The sequence below is a fragment of the Cyprinus carpio genome, chromosome B4, assembly GCF_018340385.1.
Source record: "Cyprinus carpio isolate SPL01 chromosome B4, ASM1834038v1, whole genome shotgun sequence".
Classification (NCBI taxonomy): Eukaryota; Metazoa; Chordata; class Actinopteri; order Cypriniformes; family Cyprinidae; genus Cyprinus; species Cyprinus carpio.
The window spans coordinates 29,081,017-29,092,082 of record NC_056600.1 but is presented as its reverse complement, the minus strand read 5'-3'; the positions used below and the strand labels follow the sequence as shown (position 1 = coordinate 29,092,082).

The 11,066-nt window shown below is 41.5% G+C and overlaps 2 protein-coding genes across 6 annotated transcripts in view; one reads left to right on the top strand and one right to left on the bottom strand.

Moving 5' to 3' along the window:
• Window positions 1-1,323: 1,323 nt before the first annotated feature.
• Window positions 1,324-11,066, bottom strand: part of LOC109093470 (gastrula zinc finger protein XlCGF57.1-like) — a 52,722-nt gene continuing 42,979 nt past the window's right edge. Inside the window, exons 3-11 of one of the 5 annotated variants that reach the window (XR_006154651.1) lie at window positions 6,189-6,302; window positions 5,654-5,743; window positions 5,189-5,357; window positions 4,203-4,334; window positions 3,972-4,085; window positions 3,694-3,811; window positions 2,510-2,707; window positions 2,186-2,282; window positions 1,324-2,081 (exon numbers count right to left, since the gene is read on the bottom strand). The gene's annotated coding sequence lies outside the window, so the exon portion shown is untranslated. Of the gene's footprint in view, window positions 2,082-2,185; window positions 2,283-2,509; window positions 2,708-3,693; window positions 3,812-3,971; window positions 4,086-4,202; window positions 4,335-5,188; window positions 5,358-5,653; window positions 5,744-6,188; window positions 7,422-11,066 lie in introns of those variants that run through there. The other 4 variants (XR_006154652.1, XR_006154653.1, XR_006154654.1 and 1 more) reach the window with 4 other exon arrangements.
• LOC122137167 (E3 SUMO-protein ligase ZBED1-like) lies at window positions 8,058-9,050 on the top strand. The gene has a single exon (XM_042722885.1). It carries the CDS (start codon window positions 8,312-8,314, stop codon window positions 8,822-8,824), a length of 513 nt encoding a protein of 170 aa, XP_042578819.1. The 5' UTR covers window positions 8,058-8,311; the 3' UTR covers window positions 8,825-9,050.

Genomic DNA, 11,066 nt, shown 5'->3' with positions numbered 1-11,066 from the left:
CTACCTTCAAAGGTTGGTGTTGCTCCATGTGGGGCTATAACCTTTGTTTCACAGCTGTTCACTGGATCTATCTCAGACAGGGAGATAACAAAACAGTCTGGACTTTTGGAACTGCTCGAGCCTGGAGACTGTTGTATGGCAGATAAAGGCTTTACCATAGAGCGACTGCTGGAGAATATGGGAGCCAGGCTTGTTATCCCTCCATTCAAAAGAGCAGCCCAATTTACAAAAGAGGAGACGAAACGTACACAATCAATAGCCCGTCTAAGGTGGTGGAAAGAGTGATTTGACGAATCAGAGAAAACCACATCTGGGACTCTGCCATTCCTCTCACCCTGACAGGCACAGTGAACCAAATATGGGCAAACTGCTGTTTAATGGCTAATTACCAAGGCCCACTTGATGTAAATCATGATGTTGTATAAAACGTTTATACAGAAAAGAAACATGATTTAAGTTGCCACCAATCAAATGTCTGTTTTATATGTACAGAAATATTGAATTGTGAAAACTTGCCTTTAATGTTGGAATATGTTTTTAGTAAATGAGCTTGAAAGTCGCAAACTTAAAAATTGGATTTTTTTTTTAGTGCACCACTTTTATACATATATGCAAGTATTGCCTGCATTGTGACAATTAAAAAGTTGTTACAATTTCTCTTTATTCATTAAGAATTTACAGTGAACTTAAATTTTTAATAGTGCCTATTCATAACTAAGACAAACAGATGCTCAACCAAAATAGACATTTGAAGAATCTTTAAGAGTAGTTTACCCAAAAATGAAATTTATGCCATCATTTGTGGCATGAATATAATTTTTGGGTAAACTATTCATGTAACAGTAAACAATAAATCAACATCAGCACTAGTTTAAGCACATCAGCACTCTTAAGAGTTCATATATCTATATATATCTATTGATCTATATTCATATATCTATCTATATATATATATATATATAGAGAGAGAGAGATTATATATATATATATATATATATATATATATATATATATATATATATATATATATATATATATCGTGCATCATGTAGGATGGCACGAGGGTGAGTAAATTATTGCATACATTTCATGTTTGGGTGACTTATTCTTTTAACAATAAACAAACAAACAATCAATCACCACCAGTATTAGTTTAACAACTCCTAGAGTTAAAATACACATTCATGTATGTATTAAAGAAAAAAATGTCTTCTTTGTCCCTCATCAAGACAATTAAACTCTCATCTCTCCAGATGCGCTGAATGGTTATATATTTTTTTGTTTTTGTTATATTTTGGCAACGATTGTGTTTTGTTACTGATAGATGTAACTGAACTTGCCAGTAGTATTTGTGGCTTTCCTTTAGCTTTGCTTGACCGCTGACAAATTTTATGTGTGTCACCTGAGAAATGTCATCAACGTCAGGGCATTTTACCTCCAAAGGGAGGTTCTCAGTAGGGTCGTAGACTCTGCCATCAGGGCTTGTGCCAAGGTGTGGCGCATCAGGATGTACAACAAACCCACACTGTAAAACATTGACATTCATCATACTAGAGTACTGAAATAGCACTTCAGGCTCAAGATCCAGTCCGCGCTTCATTGCAGAAGTCTGACGAACCCCTTTGATGATTCGGACAGCTAGTGCCTGGCTGGTCGACTCTCCTCTGACAGGACACACCTCACAGAATCTACTGGATGTAAAGCGTGGTGTACGCATTTGGTACCACAGAGCAGACTCTGACTGGTGCCGTGTGTCTTTTTCAATTATTGTGCTTAGTTCTTGAGTGACTGCCAAGCTTTCTAAGAATAACATATCATGGAAATTCAGGAGAAATTTAAATCTTCCTTCAAATGTATACCAATCCAGAGGAAGCGTAGGGAAAGCAGGGGCTTCTGCATGTTTGACAGCATCCCTTGATGACTCAGCAGGGCACTGATAGGACAGCAAAGAACCTTTTGGTACCAGGCCAAACTTAGACTCCACCAGATTCAACTCCGACAAGCCATGCAGATCCTTGCAGATCAGTGGCTGAGGCCTAAAGACTCCACAGAAGAGAGCAGCAAATTATTGGGAAGGAGACCTAAAAACAAAGCAAAAAAAAAAAGAGAATAGAAACAATACTTTTAAAAGCCCTTTAGTTTGTAAATCTTTTTGCTAGACATATAATAATGTAAATGTAATCACCTGTGTAGGCCCTGTAAAGAGTGGACTTAATACCACTTCTGCTAGAGGTTTTTGGCTTCCTCACAAGTAATCGATCCACTGCTTCAGGATGGATTCCCTGTTAAAAAATAAAAATTATGTTATTACTGAGAGCATGTTTATAAACTTTAAAAGCTTAATTTTTCTAAATAAATCCTTTTATGTTTAGAGTTTGCAGCAGTGGACAGCTAGAAAGTCAAAACTTGTTTTTTCATGTCCCTGGAGCTATGAAAACACATAGGACAAAAATACTGTCTGAGGTTGTCATAATTCATGCAGAAAATAGTTAATAGCTGTTTACTATACCCGAGTCCTGGGCCTGTGCCAAGTCTGTAGAGTGCTTGTGCTGGGTATAGTGGGTGGTACCGTCTTTAGTTTCATCATGCTGTAGTGTGCACTCTGAAACAGCAAGCCAACTAAATGGTTGCATAGCTCTTTCCCAGCCACACAGGAACAGCAAAAAGTGCTGATGACAGGAGGATTCTCGTCGACTTTAAATGAAATCTTAATAAATAAAAAATTATATACGGTTTAAAATTAGAATACAAATGAAACATTAACATAATTTGTCTGCAACAGCAGTCTAACATTTTTTCATTTGCACACTTTTTCAAAACAAACTGCAACCGCAGTCTAACACGCTACAACCGTAAAAAAAACTATAAACACAAACAAATTTGTGTCCTCGAACTGGACCTAACTACAGTTCGTCCTGAATAGGTAACCTGAAGAGAGTGTGTCTCTTCGTTTTTCTTCATGGACCGGTAACACTGTGCCCTGATAATCACCTCACTATCTACAACATCAGATACTATTGCACAAAAAATTTAGCATGTTAGCCATTTCGAGAGAATAAACAAACATTAAAATTAAACTTACCTTCATAATTGAAGATGTAGTTTTCATAGAAGAATTTATATCCCTTCTCAAATTTGGATACTTTCGTTTGTGAATGATTTTCCACAATCGTGTAAACGTTGGTGATTTGGGGGAAGATCCCGCAGTGATATTGAAAACCTACGCGCCATTGCTACAGTCAGACTAGACCGGAAGACGGTTTACGCTACTATTCGCCATTGGAAGTGACGTCACGCGCACTGTGATAAAGGCCTATAACACACCTGTGTTGTGTTATAATGCTGATACTAACTGTACAAGGAAGCCAAATGAGCTGTGGTTCTTAACTGTTGTGTTCATTTTGAGTGGGTCATGAATGTGTACAAGAAAATGTGGGTTGAGAACCACTTATTGATAAAACTTAACATCTTTAACTTCACTTTCTAGTCAGATTGCTACCTTGGGTGGCATCGCCCAAAACTGAAATACAACTGTGAGGAACCTTGGAGTTGTTTTTTTGAAATCAGGATTCACCCTTTAGCTTTCACATGAAACATGTCACTTGGATTGCCTTCTTTCACCTGTACAGTATAGTTAGAATTAAGACTATTCTCTCTCAGAGTGGTGCTGAGAAACTGGTCCATTGTACTTACAGGCATTTGGTGTATGAACGCTGTCCGGGACTCTTCAGCGGAGTCTTCTTCCCAACCCTGTAGAGGGCCTGTGGCACCATGGTGGATAGCAGTGTTAGAGCTAGTTCCCCTTTGGCATCTGTACATTAACAATATTCTAGGTATCAGTATGTGTGTGGAAAATAAAATGACTGTATAGAAATATGTAAATGAACAGATATTTGTGTCTCAACATAAAGACAAATGTGACCAAAAGGAAACCTTGCCATAGAACACACAAAAGGTCAGTTTTAACTTACCCAGTGTCATGTCCTCAACAGTAAGTGAAGGGAGTTTATTGTCCTGCTTGGCCAAGTACAGGAACGTTTTTTAGCATATTCAGGGATCCAGGTCTCAAATAATTTAGGTGCAGCCTTACCATGCAGCAATCCAAAAAAAACACAGGATACAAAGGAAAAAATGTGATATCCGCTCCTTTAATACAAAATGTAAATAAGGTATTGCTACTATATGTTCCAGTGGAACCATACCATTAGCCCGGATCCAGCTGGCTCTGCATAACACTGTGTCCTTCATGTAGGACTGCACTTGGGTGAAAGGCTCTGAATTGTGTTTCAGCCATTCCTTCTGTTGGAGGGCCCTTTCTTCTGGAACGGTTGATTCTCCAGAGAAACACAAGAAATTACAAATAAGTTAATGAGTTTTCTTCCTGTAGCGTGTGTTCAGACAGGGACAGGGAAGCCGGACGCTGGCAACGTTTTTTCAATTCATTTCAGTGGGGGTCATGCGTTTCCGCGCCAGCAGCCCCCAACGTAGAGGTTGCCGCAAAAAAATGCCGCCTGCATCTGACGAGAGAAGTTGAGCCAGATTCAACTTTTGGGAAGCTGGAGCCCCACGACATGCTCCGCTGCCAATCAGACACTCAGATCGATCAAACCTCCACAGACAACCTTCAATGTCTCAGAAACAGAGACCATCCAGGTGGATTCACGGACTAAACTCTGATAATCTACCTGTGTGTGTGTTCATTTGATGTGCTAACTTCTAAATCTGAGTCTGACTCGCAATTTACGCCACAAAATAATGAAATGAAGAAGTTTAATTTGATTTGTGTCCGATGATGAGAGAGAGAGAGAGAGAGAGAGAGAAACATAACAGTGAGCGAGCTCCGGCAACCCACCTATGCTCCCCTCACCCCCCACCACCACCGGTTGCCGGCTTTCCCGTCCCTGTCTGAACGTGCGCTTAGGAAAGTTTTCACTGTTAAACTGATACATGGTATCGGCACAAGTTCAATAATGGAAATTTTGAAAACCTTTTCAATATGCATAAGGGAGGAGTGTCAAAAAATGCAAAGTGCTTGTTGTTGTGGCGTCAGCTATTTTCACTTTTTCTTTATCTGACAAATTCAAGATTCAGAAAGAGACGAAGATACAAATCTGATTCTTTCACTCCTACAACGCCATACATTTTCTGTCATTGATAATGTAAATAGACTTTTGGGAGCCTGTGTCACCTGGTATGTATGCCCTTGGTGACTGGGTGGCTTCAGGCATTTGTTGGGTGGACCCACGGTTTGACCTCTTTCTAACGTTCCATAGTCTTTCTTCGAGGAAGCTTGTGGCTGGGTAGTGGATCACTCCTCCATCCTTCATTACCTTCCTGGCTTTTGTGTACCATATTTCCTGGAAGAAAAAAAAAGATAGAACTTTCCTTATCCAATAGGGACATTTTTAATCTTTTACAAAGTTTTGCAGTAGAGACACACATCAGGTACAGATAAGGAACAATTAGCAAAATTAAAGAAAATGATACATGTACACATACAATATATTATGTCTTGTATGACCCATTCATCTCATTAGACACCATTGCTTATTAAGTGCATTCACATCTTTGTAAAAAAAAAAAAAAAAAAAAAATTTTTTGTAAGTTTTAAATCAGCATCAATTTCCATATGAACCAAGATAATTAAACTCACATAGCCACTGTCTGATCCATCATTCAGGGCCGGGAATATCTGCACCAGTGATAGCACCAGGGCCTCTTTTATGTTGGATATGTGGATGGCCTGTAAATGTAAAAAAAACACTTTCAGTAAATAAACAAACAAGTGACACACAAATGTACAGCCTATACATTTAAATGTCCAGATATTTAAATATTTCCAGAAGTCAGATAACCTGAAAATATCAGAGACATTGAATTTCAAATACTCAACTTAACACTTTTGCAAGCATTGACAGAGAACCTGAACACAAAACTCTTATGTTTAAGTCTGTTGCCTAGCTTTAAAGGGGACCTACTGTGCTTTCCAGTTTTTCAGACTTATAAATATGTTTAAAATATTGAATATTATTCTAGAGGACCTGCTAAGACTCAGTTTCAGGCTGTGTGGTTTGTTGTGTGAGTCAGTTTACAGGTTCAGAACAATTAGCTACCGTGAGTGCCAATGTTTAAACAGAGAAGAAAAAAAAAAAAACCCCAAGTGATGGAACTGCTTCTAACACCAACACCTGATCTGCCTCCGATTCTTCCAGGGGGCATATGGGGGGAGCATTATGGCTTCTGGATTCATTAGAAGCCGAAGGTTGAGGTGACGCAGCAGCTGGCGGAGGATTAGAACCCTTCTGCAGAAAAGAAAGTATATAAATAATATTTTGAGCTTAAGATTCAATGGGTTTGGCTACCTGTGTACAGGCACAAAGTAAAAAAATATTACTTTGTCAGCAGTACACTCTTGTCTTAAGTGACCAGTGCATCATATCAAAAAAACACTTTTACTTATAATCCAATTTATCAAATCTCAGTACCAAGTCCAAGTAGTGTCCCCTCCAAGTTTTCCAAATATTTATGTCATTCATTGAGTGATTGTGGTGATATTGACCCTCTTCCACTGAAGCAGTATTACTTAAGACTAACTTAATTTGGTTGGTGTGTTCTCATGTCAACAAAGCAGTGTAAATAGTGGCAGTGGCTGTTCACATGCTTAACTGCAGTCTAATAGCGCACAGAGATGTAAGAAGTGTCATCATGTTCTCTGTATGACTTGACTGCATGTAATGGGTGATGATCAAGTAGCTCTTCCACATCAGTAGCTAACAAATCCTTAGTGGGGATCACACTGTACGCAAAAAGATGTTTTTCAAACCCCAGTGTTTCCCACTTCTGCACAACAAGCTTTATTCTTGACCTGCCCATTTGCTTCAGAACCAAAATGGTTTTTAAAAGCCCAAACTGAGGGTCCCCATCTGTGTCATAAGACATAAACAGCATTATGCCTGATCTATAAGTGGTACCCTCAACCGTGACCCTGGCCGGTACATACAGCTCTGTGAAAAGTGGGAGCCCTATCAGACCACTTTGGATCTCTTTGTTGTGACTTAAAGACCCACACATGAAACTGTAGCACTGCATAATATGGTGTCTATATGCCATTGTTTTACAGATGTTTCAGAAGTTGCAGGTGACATGACTTGTGCCAGACGCTCTATTCGCGTTTGGTGTGAACGCAGCATAAGAGGTCGCTTTCAACGTCAATGGGTCTTATAGGTGCGTAAAATTGCTGGTATTTTCTGCCTAGCTTTCGCAACGCATACTGCACTTTCGGAATTCTTTATAATTCTTTCATTCTTTTAAAATTAATAGTGTACATATTTGGTTAAAATCGATTCCCTATTTTCATTTTCAAAACTTTTTTTGGTTGGTCCGATCGATTGTGCAATCGATTTTCGAACTAAAAGTGACAGCCCTATTTTTTTGTTTTTGAATAATTTTTTTGGTTTGTCTGATTTTTTGTGTTATCTATTTTAGTGTTTTGTAAATGCCACTCCATCTGAAAGCAGGTGATGGCGATTTACTACTAATCAAGGAACCGGCTTTACTGACGAGATGCGCATAACAATCGCATGCGATATATCGCCCAGCCCTATGAGCAATGCTATAATAGCCTACTGCATGGTCATAACACAGAATTTAATGTTAACATATGTTTCCCATGCCAATAAAGCTGTATTGAATATTAGAGAGAGAGAGAGAGAGAATGAATGCGAGTGATTTTTCAAAAAAGTACATACTGTACTATACTAGCTTAGGCACCTTAGAGTTACATGTTCTTTCTTTTTCTGCATTAGTGTGTCAGTAGACTGCTCTTTATTGTGCATTTTTTTATATTTTGAAACTTATATTTTTTGATAGCATCTTCACTTTTACACAGTACTATATAAATAAATAATTACCAAGAATTAGTTTAGTGTTAGGCTGAGTGGATTTCTTCACAATTGCTATACCCTTTTAAATTATTATAACATTTTAAATGTTTGTTTTCATTCTCAGAGAGAAGCATGAAGGACCCCCGTATTGACCGTGCTGTTGCTGTGTGAAAGAAGGTAGTGAGCAGCTTCTCTTTCAGTTGGAAGAGGAGGAGAGACCTGGCCACAGCGCAGCAAGAGCTAAATCTCGCGGCACACCAGCTCATCAGTGAGTCTCCTACCAGGTGGGGATCCCGAGAGAAGATGATTGAGTGGGTACTGGAGCAGGTCAGGAGAATGACACCCCACTGACCCAGTCTATCAAAGTCTCCATCCTGGATTACCTGAGGGAGAAGTATTCTGATCCTTCCACTAACGACCTGCTGGACATGGCAGGCTTAGTGGATCCCAGGTCCAAGATAACATACTGCACAGAAAAAAAGGTGGATGCCATCAAGAGCAGAGCCATAACCGAGATGGAGGCAATGCTCTATGAGACTGACCAGGGCACAGCTGAGTTGGCTGCTTCACTGCCTCAAGATGCAACAACGGTATCACAGCCAGAAGAGCCACTAAGGAAGAAATCCCTGGGCAGCTTCTTTAAAACTGCAGCAACATCTTCCGCCACACTGTCGCAGAGAGAGCTTATTGAAAAAGAGTTGTCTGCCTACTTGCAGTCTGTTAATGTTGACAGTGAAGCAAATCCATTGCAGTGGTGGAACGACCATGAGGAAATGTTCCCAAACCTGAAAAATGTGGCAAAAAAATATCTGTGTGTGCCCGCCACCAGTTCCCCATCGGAAAGGGTATTTAGTACCAGTGGTAATATAGTTACATGCCATCGAGCATCTCTCAAACCAGACGCCGTTGATAGGCTTGTGTTTTTGGCACAAAACCTCTAAACAACCTGGTATTCCCTGGTTGTTGTTACAAAGGGACAACATAGTATGCACGAAATACAACTACATATTTTTTTACTTTTTATTTGTGCCATATATTTCATGCAGAAGAAACCAAAACTAAAGCTGCAAACTTTTCCATAATGGACCAGATTCACCTTTTGTGAATTGTTTTATGTTTAGGTATTGTGTTTGAAACCATAGGATTGTTTATTAAAAAACTAAAAGGAGGGTCATTTTTATAAATACAATTTCTTTCCAACATTTGATTTCCTATTATGCAGCTATTTTTTATTTTACTGATTTTGAAATTACCTGACATCCTGCACAAAAGCGCATTATATATATTTGTTTTAAATATCCTAGTGGCATTATGCACAACAGGTGCACTTAAATTTAGTGTTGTTTTGAAATGTCATCTTAATGATCACATTCACAAAAGGGCACTTTTTTATTTGTTTTTTTTTATTTTTTTTGGTTTATTTATGTGTGAGTTTTATTTAATTTTGTGTTTTGAAACATGTGAGTTACAGCATGCACAAGCGTGCCCTAATGTCTTGTTTTGAAATGTTGTCTCTGACAATTTTGCACAAAACATGCACTTTCTGTTGACAATTTTATGTTTGTGCCACTCACTGTTTAATAAATACAATTATGTTAACTTTGACTTAGTTGTGATATCCCCTTTTTTGCATGAAAGTTTAAAATTAGCATATATTAATGCAGTATGAACAATAATTTTTTAATGTAGACATATAGAATCATCATACTTGTGTGATTGTATGCATCAAAGTTTTAATTCAAGGCTAAGGCAAAATATCGAGATATATATCGCGTATCGTGACATGGCCTAAAAATATCGCGGTATTTATAAAAGGCCATATTGCCCAGCCAGGATGGCACCTTTTACTGCCAGAAACCGGCTGGTGGGCTCCTCCTCCCTCACCACCCTCGATGGCGGTGCAGCGAAGGGGTATTCGGTGATTCCCCCAGTGGAGCGGGTGGTAGCGATGCAACTGTGTCCTAAGTCTGCCTCCTGCTGGCGGGGAGACCTGGTGCTTCCTTTCCGGGCCTATAGGCATTCGTCTGGTCTAACCGGCGGTGCCTGTATGGCTTGCGGGGAAGCTGCTTCTGCCTTACACGCTGTGGCGTTACTGCAGGTGCACCAGCCCAAGGCACTGAAGGACCTGCACGAGGGTGGTCACAATCCAGAAGTTTTGAAAGAACTCAGAACCACCACTAGACCTTGCGCTCCGAGTGACGAAGGTCACCGCGCGTTCTCTGGTCGTGTGATGTCCATGCTTGTGGTCCAGGAGCGCCATCTCTGGCTGAGTCTGGTTGAAATGAGGGATGTCGGCAAAAATCAGTTCCTTAATGCCTGTGTCCCAAACCGGCCTCTTCGGTGACGTAGTCGAGAACCTGGCCCAGCAGTTCTCGGCTGCACGGGAGCAGACTGAGGCGGTCCAACCTTCTGCCCGGCAGGCAGCTGCTGCCTCCACCCGTCCGCCGGTTGCAGCGCCACAGCCTGCTCGTCGTCGAGGGCGGCCCCCTGCGTCCACCCCGCTCCTGCACCACATCCGCAGCAGCCTCCAGCAAGTGGCGCCGTAGAGCTGGGTGTAGGCAGGCCGCCCCACCCGTCCTGGCCCCTGTCAAACCTGGCGGTGAGCGGAAGAGCAAGAGGCCCCGGGACGGGTGGCCCAGAGAGAGGTAGCCGCTTTCTGGGGGATGGTGAAAGCACCTCCCCTGGAGGAGGGCCGGGGGAGAATCTGGAAATCTCGACGAGAGAGCGGTTTTCTCTGTCTCTGGGTCCCAGGAGGGCACGGAGAGTTGCGGACGGCCAAACACTCCGCCTTCGCCAGATGGCAGCAGTGGGCGGTTCGAGAGCGTCAACAAAGGCCCTACTCATGCACCCTCTGCCAACCCGTGGAACCAGGTGAGCCCTGCACCCCACACTCACACCACACTCAGGCCTGCTCACAAGCCGCCCGAGATGGGTCCCTATGTTCCACCTCGCTGCCCCACTGCGGGTACGGCTGTGGTTCCGCTGGTCCCGCTTGTACGGTTTCTAGGTTCTGAGGTTCTGAGGTCGCTTTGTGCCGTTCACATTCCGGGCCTGCTCAACCGTACAGCCGACGAGCTGTGTCGAGCAATGCTCCCGGGAGAATGGCGACTCCATCCCCTGACGGTCCAGCTGATTTGGAGACGGTTCGGAGCCGCTCAGGTAGACCTGTTTGCTTCTCCAGAG

Bases quoted from the DNA above. Each gene is read 5' to 3' on its own strand.
- LOC122137167 (XM_042722885.1), top strand. From the start codon at position 8,312: ATGGCAGGCTTAGTGGATCCCAGGTCCAAGATAACATACTGCACAGAA.